This window comes from Canis lupus, chromosome 8, assembly GCF_048164855.1.
Source record: "Canis lupus baileyi chromosome 8, mCanLup2.hap1, whole genome shotgun sequence".
Classification (NCBI taxonomy): domain Eukaryota; kingdom Metazoa; phylum Chordata; class Mammalia; order Carnivora; family Canidae; genus Canis; species Canis lupus.
In genome coordinates this window covers 56280783-56296443 of record NC_132845.1, presented here as the reverse complement: position 1 = coordinate 56296443, position 15661 = coordinate 56280783, and the positions used below count along the sequence as shown (strand labels likewise).

The window sequence follows — 15661 nt, the reverse complement described above, 5'->3', positions numbered from 1 at the left end:
GTCATGTCTCTAATAAATAACATGTATCTAGAATATATAAAGAACCCTTTAGGGGCACCTGGGTGGCTCAGTGGTTGAGCGTCTGTCTGCTTTTGGCTCAGGTTGTGATCCTGGGGTCCTGGGATGGAGTCCCTCATCAAGCTCCCCGCAGGGAGCCTACTTCTCCCTTCTGCCTCTCTGTGTCTCTCATGAGTAAATTAATAAAATCTTAAAACTCCAAAATCAAGCTGGATCAAGAGTTTCAAGTCCAACAAACTAAGCCACATATAAAGAGTTCTTTTTTTTTTTAAGTTCAAGTCCCACATTGGGTAGAGTACGATTCAAGATTTTTTTTATTCATTTGAGAGAGACACAGAGACAGAGTGAGAGAGGGAGCATGAGCCTAAGCAGGAGGAATGGGTCCTTGGGAGAAGACGACTCCCTGCTGAGCAGGAAGCCCAAAGCCAGCCAGGCTGGATCCCAGGACCCTGAGATCATGACTTCAGCCAAAGGCAGACAGACACTTAACCAACTGAGCTCCCAGTGGTCCTTGAGATTACTTAAAAATCTTAAAAACAAAACAAAACAAAACTCAATAAAAAAATGACCAAATTTTAAAATGGGCACAGAATCTAAGTAGATATTTCCCCAAATCAGATACACAAATGGCCAAGAAGCACACAAAAAGATGCTCACAGCATTAGTTATTAGCGAAATGCAAATCAAAACCACAATGAGATACCACCTCACAAGATGACAATAAAAAAAAAAAGAAAAAAATGAAAAAAAAAAAAAAAGAATAACAAGTGTTGGTGACGATGTGGAGAAACCAGAGCCCTCATACATCACTGGTGGGAAAGTAAAATGGCCCAGATACTTTGAACAGTCCAGCAGTTCCTTGCAAAGGTAAACACAGAATTACCATACGCCCCAGCAATTCTGCTTCCAGGTATGTACCCAAGAGAACTGAAAACACTATGGTCACAGCAACACTCACGCAACACTCATTCGGGAATGTTCACATTGTCATTATTCACAATAACCTTAAAGTGAAAACCCTAATAACACCCACCAACTGAGGAGTCGCTAAAGAAAATGTGGTCTTGGGGCGCCTGAGTGGCTCAAGGGTTGAGCGTCTGCCTTTGGCTCAGGGCATGATCCCGGGGTCCAGGATCGAGTCCAGAATCAGGCTCTCCGTGAGGAGCCTGCCTCTCCCTCTGTCTCTCTCATGAATGAATAAAAAAGAAAACTGAGGGAAACATTCAGAGAAGAATTGAGGATAGGGATAAACTAGAGACAGATAAACTGAGCACAAACAAGAGTTGGGCTTAAGTTCCAGATTCAATGGGGAGCTAGCCAAGGTTTCTAAGAAATAGTGAGGGACAAGCTCAGAACTGTGGCTTGAGGTTGATTAACTTGCAGCAGCGTAGAGGACGCACTTGATGCCCTTTCCTACCTTTATGTGGTAAGAGCCTCACACACATATGCCCCACATCACCCAGAGCTTCACAAGTAGAATACTAAGTAAAACCGACCTCTCTGACATCCTTTGTGTGGTCAACTATCAAACAGTGAAGTAATGCTTAAAAACACATTTAAGAGCAGTGCGTATTTGAGCACCACATAGTACTATTTCCTTGTGTTTTAGAGGGATACTTCAAAAGAATAAGACCAAAGTCAACAAAACACAGATGTCAAAATCATAAAAATACTCAATTATTACTGAAGCAAGCTGCTCAGTAAATGCTAAATGACTCAAAACCACTAGTAAGAACAGCAAACCAAGTGACTTGGTTTAATCTTGTTGGTTATTATACCAAATCCAATCAATCGCTGTTTGCAGAAAATATCTTGTAAGGTTCAAAGTATAAAATTCCTTAGCCAGGTTTCAATCTGTTGTGAACATTCCATCTGAAACTGGAAGTCAGCTGAGTCCTCGGCACACAACATGCTGCTGCAAATTCAACATGCTCTTCCCTAGTTTCTGCTTCATAGCCAACTCACACACCCAGAGTATGCAAATCATTTTTTAAAATAAGACCACCTTAATAGGAAATTTAAACTATATTTATTTTCATGCGTTTTTTTTTTTAAGAGAGAAACTACACCTTTGTTGAACATTACTTTCTCTTTTTGAATCTTAAAATCTCCCTTCTAGTCGCCACTGCCCAGCTCCTCTGATAGCCTCCCTGCAACATTGTTTTACTCTTTGGGGAGCCCTGACCCTCTGAAATCTGATAAATGCTAACGACCATCTTTTTTTTTTTTTTTTTTTTTTTTTTTTAAGAACATATTCAGTTTTTCAAACTACTTCATACCATCTATATCCCTGTGTGGAATCCAGGATGTGAATCTCTGTTCTGGCGGCATCCTTTTTCAGAATGCAGATCACAAGCCCAGGCCCTAGGTTTGTTTCATTTTCTTACTCAGGTTATCAGTTTATCAGTGGTGAAAGTTGAAAGCAAGGAACTTTTATGTCTAACAATTAGGGAGCTAACTACAGAATGACCCTTCAAAAAATCTGCAGTCATTACAAGTGATCAGTTTAAACATGAAGACCTGTAATTACTATAACCTCAACTATTTAAAAGCATATCTCAGTTTGACCTAATTGTTGGCATGTCTAAAAATGAAAGAAACAGCATGAAGGTAAAAGTACTAGGTCTACTTTCAGTTAATTTGCTTAGAAATGGTGGGGAAAGGAGCCTGACATGACTACTTGAGAGCATATCACCTGTGCACTATTCCTGCCAAAAAGGTTTCACTGAATCTAATCCTACAGAAACCAGCAGAAAAAGCCATAATGAAGACTGCAAAAACGAGTCTGGACTATTCTAAAATGTCAATGTCATGAAAGGGGAAGACAAAGGTAAGGAGCTGCTCCTGATGGAAAGAAATCACAGACAACTAAAAGTGACCCTGAGTTAAGGAATGGAGGAGGAAAAACCCAATCTATTTAAAAAGACATTACTGAGATGACTGGGAAAATTTGAATATGGACAAAAAGGCAGCGCGACAATGTTAAAGTTACCCGTGCATGATAATGCGACTGTTATATAGAATGCCCTTGTTCTTAGGAGATGAGTGCTGTCTTACTTAGGAATGAACTGGCATGATAATATGATATGGCAAAATATTAATAACTGGTAAACTTAGGGAGAGATACAGGTGTTCACTTATTCTTGCTACTTTACTGAAGGTCAGAAGGATTTTTTTTTTTAAATTTTAAATGAGAGGACATTTTCTTGACTTTGAGTGAGAGACCTGTCCTAAGTCATTCTGAGCAGAATACACACAGCACATTCTATTTTAGTCTTTCCAATCATGGGCCATGCTTCTGAGGTTGTCAGAAAACAGAAATGTAAAAGACCTTAATTTATTATACTTGCAGACTTACTTCAGATGCCAAAAACACAAGAGGTTACGGAGTGGTACTCAGACTTTTTAATGATGTTCATATTTAAATTTTCCAAAGAGGGTTGTTGCACGTTTTTAAATTAAACTTAGTTTGTGATTCATTTACTCTACCAATTGACTTACCACATAGCCACCAAATTAAGCTAGAAAGAAACCTACCAATATGAATTTGCTGGCCCATAAAACACATCACAGGAAGGCAACAGAAAAGCTCAACAAAATTGGAAGATAATTTTTTTCAGAATTATTTTTTAACAAATTGCAAGAGCAGGGTCTCTTATCTACAAAGACTTAATGCCCTGGTTAATTCCTGCTGCCCCTAATCTTCTCTTATGTAGCACCTGTCCCAGGCAAAAGTGCTTCAGATAACAACAATCCCAGTTTAGATGCTACAGAATATGGCATTAACAGCATCTTTAACAATTTTTCTTAAATGATGGTGTTCAATAGTTTGGGAGGGGGGGTGTGGAATCACCTAACACGAAATGTGTAATTTTTACTTTAGATAATACATCCTACATTATAATAAGTTACTAGAATGGGCACAAACATTTTCAGATAGAAAGGAGAAACCAACGTTATCATTCTTCTATCGTGCAATATAAAATAAAATACCACACACAGTTGCAAGACCCGGTAGTTGGAATCCCAGGTCTGTCACTTGAGAGAATATAGCCTTGACTGAGTTACTGGATCTGTTTTAACCATAGCTGTCTCATTTGTAAAATGGAAAAGATCAGAATACTGGCTGGTCTTCTCTGATGTCATGGTCCCACTCTAAATACTCAAGGATTCTATGGCTTTGGCCTCCAAAATATTTTTTTAAAATTAGGTCAGTTGGTCTTAGATTTTTTTACAACTAGAAAATGTGACTTACCATCTTCTCTCACCAAACTCCTATTTCTGTTCTGACCTCTTTTCTGTTCAGAGGCTGGGTCAATCAAGACACTGTTTAGACCTCTCTACAATTAATCCCAACCTAGTTAGCTGCCAAATCCCAGACTCCACTTCCTCTGTATCTCCCACTCTCAGCTCCCTTCTTCTACCACTGTAATTCAGGTCTTCATCAACGCCTGCCTTATTCTATCATATCATAACTATCCTACCCAAGAGCATGTAATAGCTCTACACTACTGAAAAGATCTATGCCAGAAGTCCTCAACCTAATAATATTCAAGAACCTGTGTGCCCGTCCCTGCTCTTCGGTGCCAATCTAACCAAACTACCCATTGTATTTCAAAACCCCCAGTACTTCCTGGATTTTGTGCCATTAGTTCTGGTGTTCTTACGCTGCCCTTTTCTCTGCCTTTCAAAACTGATTTCATCCTTTAAAGTTCAGTTCCAGTTGTGACCACCACCCCTATCTAGACATCACAGTTGCCTCTTGTATGCCCATGATATTGACATAAAGTGACAACTTCAATGGTTGACATGAATTAAGAAATACAGTTTACCCCAGGTAGTAAACTAAATTTCTCTTGTGCCCATTTTGTCTCACTGGCACTGGCTACCTGGCACACTGTTTTGAGGGTCTGCCACTTAGCAGAGGAAAAGGGGAATGGCTACACAACTCTAACATTCAGAGGCTAGAGGGCCAGCACAATAGGATGTGGACTTCCCTGGCATAAAGACATAGTAATCAATTTAACATTTAAATGTTTAACCTTCAAAGTCCCTATGTTTGGTTGTCTTCAGGGAATATGAAGCTCTAAGATAACAGTTCTCAACTGGAGGTGATTGTGCCTCCCAGAGAACATTTAGCAATATCCACAGACCTTTCTGATTGTCAGGACTGGGTGGGGAGTGCGACAGGCAGATGCTGCTGACCACAAATGTCAACAGAGCCCAAGTTAAGAAACTCTGATCTAGGAGAATCGCATGTACCTGCTGGTTCTGCCTCCTCAAAGATATTTTCCAAACTTTTCAAAATGAAGAACGATGTCTCTAGTAAAAGACGATTCAGTATGATCCAAAGCCTGACAGCTCCTCCAATTGCCAGTGGTGTGGCCTCCTGAAAGTTACTTAACCTCCTTGTGCCTCAAAGTCCTCGTCTATTAACCAGTAATAACAGTACCTACTTCAAACAGTGATCCAGGGATCAGAAGAGTCCATGGCAAGTCTTCAAAAGAGTGTGCCAGGCAGAGAGGAGGCTTTCAGTACTTTTAGCTACTTGGGTTCTTCCCCTCCCTAGGGCCTAGTCTTGCACTTGGAACACAGAAGACGCTCCAGAAGTGTTTGCTAAAGGAATACTAAGAAAAATGCCCTGATTTCCTGGAGGGAGCATAAATGCTTCAAGAAATACACTCATTATTTGGGAAAAAGGAAGCACAGAACTAGAGACGGAGTCAAAGGAAAGCATTTGCCCATCTAATCACACCTCTCCCCCCTCAGAATGCTATTAACCTGTAGGTTATGCTACCGTCTTCACAGTCCTAATACACTACCTTGTAACCCTCCTTGATAATTGTTCTTCCTCTTCATCCCTGAGAACCAACTGAAGATCCTCATGTATGGAATGCGATGGTATCTTAACCTCTACAGCAACTACCTTGTATTAATTATGTACATATGACAGTCTTCCTACCAGATTGTACATGCTCTCTGTGGCCAGGGATGGTACTTGACCCCTTATTATACAACTCAAGGGGCCTCACACACCTTAGCAACTGACTGGCCCAAACCTCTTGTTTTACAGATTACACACAGAGAGGCTAAATGATTTGCCAAGAGTCAAGGTCATATTTTAAGTGGCAGAGCTGGGATCCAAATTCTGATACACAGCTAATATACTCTAAGTTCTAACAATAACAGCATATGAAAATTATACCTGTGGTAAAGGCAATTGTTAATTAAGCCCCAGAAAACCTCCACAGCAACTATACTGATATGGTTACCTGACAAAGCAAAAATGGGAAGAAAAATGGACTCCAAGTTCCTTTCCACTGCTGAAAATTCAATCTGTTTTCTTTAATGGTTTCATACCTCAACATTTTTTTAAGCTTCTGACAAGAAAACTTATTAGATATCCAAAGAACAGTTGTTTAGTCAGTGATGTCAGGCTTAATTTCCTTGAACCAGTCCCCATAATTATAACAGAAAATCTCTTATTTGGCGAGTCAGTGATGCCCAACCTTCACCCACCGAAAAGATTTTTTTAACAATCACCTTAACAGATCAATATCTATAAAATCAAAAGACCAGCAATTTGGGATGATTTTTTATAGTGAAAAAAATACACACGATTTGAACTGTTATTAACTCCATCATAAACCTAAAACTCACAGTCGTCAAGGACAAACTACGTTAAAACCTGAGATAGAAGAGATTTTGTTTTATCCTGTCCAAGTGAAAAAGAAGGCCGTATACTGATAAGGTTCATCTAGAAGTTTCTCTGAGTCTCTCCATATAATTCAAAAGAAGCCGGCCAATAAAGAAAGGACTATAAGAAAATGAATCTGAAAAAGAGTTAAATACAGTGCAATGCTCTGATGCTTTAAGCAATTACAGCTCAATAAAGCTAAACGTTTCCATAAAGGCAACGTTTAAAAACCAAAAAAACTCCTTTTGTGGCGATGATTTAAGTTACCAGTGCAAAAGCACTCTGGGCCCAGTAGAAATGATAACCACTTATTGGAAACAGAATTTTTTAAATCGCTTTACCAGTTGATAAAAAGAGCACACACCGACCATAGACTCAAATTTAGTTTCAAAAGAAAACAAAACGCAGTTTATGCTCGGTAAAGTTCAAGGGCAAAACTGTTTCCAGTGCAACAGAATCTGCCTGACTACAATGTGTTGGGAGAGGAAAAAAAAATTAATAATAATAATAATAATGCGAACATAGTATCTTCTTATAAAGGCAACAATTTGAGTTACAAAGTAATAACGGGGAAGCCAAAACAGTTTGACAGCCCGCCATAAGGGCCGCCTCAATCATGAGTCACACAATGCCTGCAACCATTTACGATAGTAATTAATGCACAAGTCCCCTAATTAAATTCTAAAAGGGTGAGAACGCTTTAACTAAGTTTACAAGAATTGCTTTTCGCTGTTTTGTTTTGTGTGTGTGTGTGTGTGTGTTTTCTTTCCCTCCCCCAAAGAAAAGAACACACGCGTAATGAACGCATCTCCCCGCAATCCCTCCCATCCAATATTCCCTCCGGCCTCTTCTCCCGAATGTCTATTCCCTGCGTGCGAAAAGAAAAATGACACGGGGTGGGGGTGGGGGGGGACTTCTAGACCCAGAACGGGGCGAACCCGAGTGGAAATACACGATGAATGGGGCGACAGAGACGGAAGCTCGCCCATCTTACCTGCTAAGAGTCCTTTCTACGTCTTTGGTAGCTTTAGCTTCCAATTCTCTGCAAGAGAAAAGAAAAGGAGAGAGAGAGAGAGAGAGAGGGAGGGAGGGAGGGAGGGAGATGCGCGTGAAAACGGAGCTGCTGCGGCAGAGGCTCGCGCCGGGGCGGATGGGGGAGGGGAGGGGAGCCCGGGGGTGCTCACAAAGCTGCGGGGCTGCAGCCCGGACTGCGGGCAGGCGGCGCGGGCGAGCCGCAGCCCCCGGCCCGGCCCCAGCGGCGCAGCGCGGCCCCTCCGGGCTTCCCGCCGGGCCCCCGCAGGGGCGCCCCCGCCCCGCACCCCCCTCCCCCGCCGCGGCCCGAGGTCTCGGGGACGCCCGCCGCCGCCGCCGCCACCCGCGGTCGCGGGCCCTGCGGCAGCGCCCCAGGCTCCTCCCGCCCGGAGGGAGGCCCCCGCCCCGCTCACCTCATGTGTGTAAAGTGCACGAGCAAGTGGGGCGCGGCGAGTGAGGCTCGCGAGCCTCAAGCCCTCCGCAGCGCCGCGGGGAGAGGCCCGAGCCGCTGCACCAGCGCCATTTTCTACACCGACCCGCTGCCGCCGCCGCCGCCACCGCCGCCGCCGCAGGCCCCAGACCGGAAGTGAATGCCCCGTTCGGCAACCCCTTCCGGGGGCGCCGCGGCCACCGGCCTCAAGATGGAGGCCCTAGCAACTAGCCCCGCAGCCGGGGCAGGCCCTTGGCAACCGCCCGGGCGCGCGGGCCGGACCTCTCTGGACGGGGGTCACCGCCTCCAAGGCGCCCTGCACAGCGGCTGGAGGGGCCCGCCGAGCCCCGGGCCCAGCCTCTGTCGCCGCGGCCGGCTGCGATCCGCCTGGAGTCCCGCCCCTCCTCCTCCTCCTCCTCCTCCTCCTCCTTCTTTGCTGCGACACAAGTTTCCTTCTCTGCCACCCGGCCCCTCCCCCACCGAAACACACCAAAAAAAAAAAAAAAGGCCAAAACCGCAAATTCTACCCCTGCCGCAGCCAAATGAGCCCGCGCGGCTTTTGAAATCCGCCACTTGTAATTATTTGTTGACCTTGGGCCAGTTATTTAACCTCTGTGCTCCTCCGCTTCCTCCTCAGGTGAAGGAGGCATACCTGAGGTGGACTGGGAGGCTCACGGCGGTTTTTAGCCACCGAATTTTGCAGACCGTTTGACTCAGCAGTTCCGCCGGCGCGGATGTCTCTGCTCCGAAAACAATCCCGGGTCCCTAGGAATATTTCACCGTCAACATGGGAAGCCCCGGCGTCGGTGATGGTGAAAAAAGACTGTAAACGGCCAACATGTCCAAGCCTCGGAGGTGGCTCCCGACACCGAAGCCCCGGCGGCGTGCGAGAGGGTGGTGCGAAAATGATGGGGAGGAAGAGCCGCGGCGTGGGGACGGTGGTTACAATAGACCCAGCCAAGACGCGGGTTCGAGACTCGCTCCCCACCCCCGGCAGGAAGCGTGAAGATACAATACGATACATACGTGTAGCAAAGTACAAATATCTGTGTCCTGGGAGCTTCGTGCAAGCTTACAGGGAGATACGGCCGTACACTTACGTGTAGATTACAAGTGCCCTGGGAGCTTCATGCATGCTTATAGGGAGATACGGCCGTACACTTACATGTAGCTACAATAAGATACGCGTGTGCCTGTGTGTATGTGCATCTTCTTTCCCAAAACGCTCCCCACCCCACCCCCCCCGCACTTCATCAAAAGATGATCCCTCCTCTCTCTGCTTACAATCCATTCCTTCTCAGAAACCTCACTCGGAGGATCATCCCATTTTCCTCTTTCTAAACTAGGTCTTTCTTTCCACTGGTTCTAAAACATGCCCACATCTCTCCCATTTAAAAAGAGAAAAAAGAAAAAAAAGAAAAACAGCAGCAGCAAAACGTTCCTTGACTGCCCAGTTCTCCTCTCAGGAAGATGGGTGATCAATCAGTTAATGAATAAATGAATGGATGCACACAAAGTCCTTAAAGCATAGGCACCAAAATGGGAACGGATGGTATTGTTGAGGGTTTTAATTTTCTTCTCTGAATGTATCTGGCTTTTTTGTTTTGTCTCATTTTTATACAACGAGCGTGTTAAAACACACACAGACGCACACAAAACTAAGAAAACCAGGTGTATAGGGGCGCCTAGCTGGTTCAGTGGGTGGAGCATGTAATTCTTGATCTTGGGGTCGTAGGTTTGAGCCTCACATTGGGTGTACAGATGACTTTAAAAAATAAAATACCTTTTTTTTTTTTTTTTTTAAGAGACAGGGCAGAGGGGGGAGGGGTAGAGGGAGAGACAGAGAGAGGAGATGAGAAAATTTTATGCAGGCTCCACGCCCAGTATGGATCCCAAGGCGGGCTTGATCTCACAACCCTGAGATCATGACCTGGGCCAAAATCAAGAATCCAACGCTTAACAGACTGAGCCACCCAGGCGCCCCCAAAATAAAATCTTTTCATTTATTCATGAGAGACACAGAGAGAAAGGTGCAGACATAGGCAGAGGGAGAAGCAGGCTCCCCAAAGGGAGCCCGAAGTGGCATTCCATCCCAGGACCCCGGAATCTTGACCTGAGCCCAAGGCAGACACTCAACCACTGAGCCACACAGGTGTCCCATCCCAAAATAAAATATTTTATTTTTTTAAGATTTCATTTATTTATTCATGAGAAACACAGAGAGACAGAGATAGAGCCAGAGAGAGAAGCAGGCTCCACGCAGGGAGCCCCATGTGGGACTTGATCCCTGGACGACAGGATCACGCCCTGAGCCAAAGGCAGATGCTCAACCGCTGAGCCACTCAGGTGCCCCCCAAAATAAAAGCTTAAAAAAAAATCAGGTTTACAAAATGTAAAATATAGAGAACACCAAATAAATACTAAGTGATTTTCCCTTTCCAGTCATCATCCCTAAGGTCCATCCATACATATATTTGGTTTGGTATTATGATTCTTTCTACTTAAAATGTTAAAAATGATGTATCATTTATTTAGGAGTTAAAAAATACGAACATGTATGAACAGCACAATATGTTTTCATACCAGGTTTATGGATAATTTTCAATGACAGCGTAACGCAATGAAAACAATATCAACATTTAGAGAGTTGTTAATATTAGCTGATTTTTTAAAAATTAGACTTCCTTAGGTTTGAATAACCCGTGGTTGTCAGCTGGGACATTTAGCAATATCTGTTTTTGAGCTGTTACATTTGGATGCTACCGGTATCTACTGCGTAGAGGTCAGGAGTTCTGCTAAATATCCTACAGCACAAAGGACGTTCCCCCACAACACGAGATTATCTGAACCAAAATGCCATTAGCACCCAAGATTGGGAAACTCTGGAACTAATTCCCAGCCCCAGGGAAGTTGAGAAGGTAGGATTTCTGGAAGATCTTTGCAATGGTTTAACATGACCCCTCCAGGCTTGCATTAGGAAGTCATGCTAATCACTTTTTAATGAGCTCTTATGCATAGAGGTAGATCAAAGAAGAATGATCTTGTAAGACAAGCAGTGATTCCTTATCAGTAACCTAGTAAGGAATGTTGTCTTCTTATTATTCTTTCTCTTTATTAAATAAGTAGTCTCTCTTTCTACTGAATATTTCCCATTTTCATTAACAGTAACTTCCACTTAAAAAAAAATGATGCTTATCACAAGTATTGAGTAATGTACAGAATTGTTGGAATATTACATTATACATCTGATACTAATATAGCACTGTATGTTAATTATATGTTCTTTTAAAAAAAGATACATGTTAAAATGATTTTTTAAATGTTCCTTGCAAAAAAAAAAATTGCTCCTTGCTTCTCACATGGAGATGTGGGTTATTTCTTTGAATGGATTTGCTGACCATTCTGTAATTCATGTACATAATTGGTTTTTTTTTTGTACATAATTGTTTTAAAACAATAAAGATATTTCTAAGAGTGAAAAAAAGAAAAAAACATAAAACAACAGCAACAAAAAACTCAGTTGATGCCTCATTACTCCCCAGCTCCATCTTCCTTCTCTCCTTCCTAGCAAAGCTTCTTGGAAAAGTGCCCTACATTAGCTACTTCCAGTTGCTTACCTCCTGTCCCAACCCCCTTTCACCTAACATAGCTACTCCTGCCCCAAAATTGCTCTTATGAATGTCACAAATGACCTTGAAGCTGTTAAATTCAATGGTAATATTTCTTCCCTTGTCTTGACTAAGTTCTTAGCTGTATTTTCACAACTGGCCACTCCTTTCTTTCAAGAGTCTCTTCTCTTGGTTGTCTTGGCAGCACATTCTCCCTGAATTTCTTTTTACCTCTCTAGCCATTCTTTTTTCTTGTGTGTGTGGGGGGGTGGGCGTGGGTGTGTATGTGTATCCTTTGCCAGCATCTCCTGATTTACACCAAATAAATGTCAGGATCCCCAAGGCTCTTTTCCAGATTTCCCACACACACACTCTTCTCCCCACTTTCTCCTTGGGATGGGTGATCTCATCTATTTTCTTGTATTTAAATGCAGATGACTTTCAAATTCCAAGCTTTGGCCCATATCTCATGTGTATACTCCAGAATGCCAAAATGACAGATCACCATGCAACAAATATTTATTAAGCACCTACTGTATGCTAGCTACTGTGTTACGGCCTGGTTCTCTGCCATTTGTGAGGAACTACTGTGGTGGATTAAGTCTAATGGGGCAGAGAAGGGTTTTTTTTAAAGGTTTTATTTATTCATGAGAGACACACAGAGAGAGGCAGAGACATAGGCAGAGGGAGAAGCAGGCTCTCTGCAGGGAGCCCAATGTGGAACTCCATCCCCTGACCCTGGGATCATGCCTGGGCCAAAGGCAGACGCTCAACCACTGAGCCACCCAGGCGACCCAAGAGATTTTTTTTTAAAGCAAACTAAAGTATATAATTACAAACCAATGACAAGTGCACAGAAGGAAAGGAATGTTGTTCTAAGCAAGTGTAAAACAGGACCATAACATAGACTATGTGGTCAAAGAAGGTTTCTTTGGAAATGTCAAGCTTCATCTGAGAGCTACAGACTGAGGGGCAGCCAACCAGGATCCAGGAAACAGGAAAGGAAAGTTCTCAGGCTGGAGGTTGACATTTGTGAGTCTTTGTTGTGGATGAAAACAGGCTTTGCATTGCATTTGGCTCTAAATCCACTGGAGCCACCATTTTTATTTTACTTGCATAATGAATTCAGAACAAAACCAGAAACAAGGTCTGGTATACAGAGTAATGGGTTTCATGATCACTGCTCATTGATGTAAGCAGATGCCATTTCCTACAACAAGCATATTCCCTAGATTCAGTGAATATTAGAATATTTCACATAGCTCATTGTTGAAGTTTACAGTTTGAGAATTTGGAGATAACATGAAATGCCTTTCCAATGAAAGCTTCTTATGAAATAACGCATCTTGTTTCTTCTTGGTGAGCATAAAAAGAAATATAGGCTGTACAAATTTAAATAAGACCTTTTCTCATTTGTCTTTCTTCTTTGGGTTCATGTTTCTTTGGTTTCTGAGGTTACCAGAACATAAATGTTCTCCAACCCTCTCTTCTTTACCTCACTGGGAAAGTAAATGACTAGCTTTACTTGGGAAATTATGTGCTTGAAAGAAAATGATTTTTTTTTCTCCCAAGTCTCACCAAGTGTCATTATATCTACAAATGTATTTTTTAGGCAAAGCTCACTCAACATATTTTTAAATTTGGAAAATTTTCCACAATAATGCATAGTGGGAATTGAAGGCATGACCATGAATAAAATTTCCTGGATAGAGTATTTATTTTCTTTAAACTTTATTTGGCACTTAATTTGTGCCAGGCATGCATTATTCTAAGTGTTTTTTGTTTGTTTGTTTTTTAAGATTTTATTTATTTATTCATGAGAAACCGAAAGAGAGAGAGGTAGAGACACAGGCAGAGGGCAGAGGGAGAAGCAGGCTCTACTCAGGGAGCCGGATGTGGGACTCGATCCCGGAACTCTAGGATCATGCCCTGAGCCGAAGGCTGATACTCAACCGCTGAGCCACCCAGGCGTCCCTATTCTAAGTGTTTTACAAATATTAACCAAACATTCATTGTTTTCCTCACACAGCTCCATGAGGTAGAAACGTGATCCCCATTTTACAGATGAGAATAATTGACTTGCCCAAAGTCACATAAATTGCAGTAGTAAAACCAAGCAGTTTGCCTCCTGAGCCCATGTAGATGGGTTTATCTCAACCATATTAGACTCTGCAGGACCTTTTGATAACAAATATTTTGTTATACCACGCCTTACTACCCCAAAATGATAATCCTAGATCATATAATCTAACACATAATTTCAAAATGTGTATATAATCACTTATCTCTGATTTAAAAGAGAAATAAGAGAAAAGCAAATATAAAATAAAATGTCTTTCACTAGGTGAACGCTTGGGAATGGTCTCCACTGAAGCCTCAGTAAAGTAGGCAGATGCTGGCAACTATATGTAGAATCCGGACTACAAATGCAGACTGACACAGTAGTGTCACATTGATTACTCACACACCAGGAACTGTAATGATGTTGGAGGCAAAATTTTTCTGGAATACAGAGCAATTCTCCAGTTCTGAACAACTAGACAATAATTCCCCCTCAACTGATGTAGTAATTGCATTACCAGAAATTTTAGGGTCTGTTAAAACTGAAAAAAGGAGTTAGGTCCTGGGATAACTATAAACACACCTTTCACCTGTGTGAGTGCGCAGCGAGAGAGAGAATTTTACATTTTGTGGGACTATCCAGTACTCATGGCTCCTACCCACCAAATCTCAGCACACCCTCCACCACTTTGTGACAACCAAAACCACTCTTAATGGTTTTCCCAAACCCTCTGAGGAATGGGGGTAAAGTATTATTTTATTGAGAATCCTTGCTATAGAATGAGAATAGTCTTGTTGATGTGTGATACTCCAGGGAAGAAACCAAGAAAAATGGGGTAAGTGTAGTCTAATGGGGCCAAGTGATGCCTCCCAGACATCTCAGACATCTCAGACTGACATGTCAAAGCCAAGGCTCGGGATCCCTGGGTGGCGCAGCGGTTTGGCGCCTGCCTTTGGCCCAGGGCGCGATCCTGGAGACCCAGGATCGAATCCCACATCAGGCTCCCGGTGCATGGAGCCTGCTTCTCCCTCTGCCTATGTCTCTGCCTCTCTCTCTCTCTGTGACCATCATAAATAAATAAAAATTAAAAAAAAAAAAAAAAAAAAGCCAAGGCTCCTTCGTCCTCCTCTGCTCCCTACCCCCCCCACACACACAAACGTGTCCCCAAGGGGACAGTTTTTCTCAGATCAGTAATAACACTACCAGTCACTGAGCTGCCCAGCCAGAAACCTAAGAGTCAGTTTTGACTTTTCCCTCAGGCTCCCCCAGTGCATCAATAAATTATTTCACCTCCAAACTTTTCTCTTATTTGTCCCTTTCTCTGTTTCTCCTCTGCCACCTTCCTAAAAACGTCACAGATTCTCTCCTTTCTCCCTTTTATTTCTTGGTTGTGTTATAGTTTATGTAAAATAAAATGCTCCCATGTGAAGTGAAAAATTCAATCAGTTTTGACAAATAAATACACACAGGTCAATATATAAAACATGTCAATCACCCCAGAACATTCCCTTGGGCTTCTTTTCTGTTGTTCATCTGCTCCCCCAGCACACATACACCTGACACCAGGAAACTATGCTTCTGACTTTTAACCCCATAAATGAGTATTGTCGGTTCAAGAGCTCATGTAAATGGAGTCATACACTGTATTTATCCTTTGTGACCTATTTCTCTTGCTCAATGTCTGTAAGAGTCATTCATGTTGAAAGTATCAGAAGTATGTTTCTTTTTATTATTGAGAAGTATTCCATTGAGTGAATATACCACAGCTTGTTCATCATCTTCTGTTGACTGACATTTGAGTTATTTCCAGTTTG

At 42.7% G+C, this 15661-nt stretch overlaps 1 protein-coding gene across 23 annotated transcripts in view; it reads right to left on the bottom strand.

Annotated features, from left to right (window-relative positions):
* The window catches only part of TNRC6A (trinucleotide repeat containing adaptor 6A), a 206973-nt gene that overhangs the window by 98702 nt on the left and 92610 nt on the right, over positions 1-15661 (bottom strand). For 5 of the 23 annotated variants that reach the window (XM_072836209.1, XM_072836219.1, XM_072836220.1 and 2 more), the window contains exons 1-2: positions 8161-8574; positions 7710-7757 (exon numbers count right to left, since the gene is read on the bottom strand). The exons of 14 other annotated variants lie outside the window; for them this stretch is intronic. In XM_072836209.1, coding sequence (XP_072692310.1) covers positions 7710-7757; positions 8161-8165 — 53 coding nt within the window. In that variant the 5' untranslated portion in view covers positions 8166-8574. Of the gene's footprint in view, positions 1-7709; positions 7758-8160; positions 8575-8829; positions 9028-15661 lie in introns of those variants that run through there. 4 more of the 23 variants (XM_072836228.1, XM_072836230.1, XM_072836212.1 and 1 more) reach the window with 3 other exon arrangements.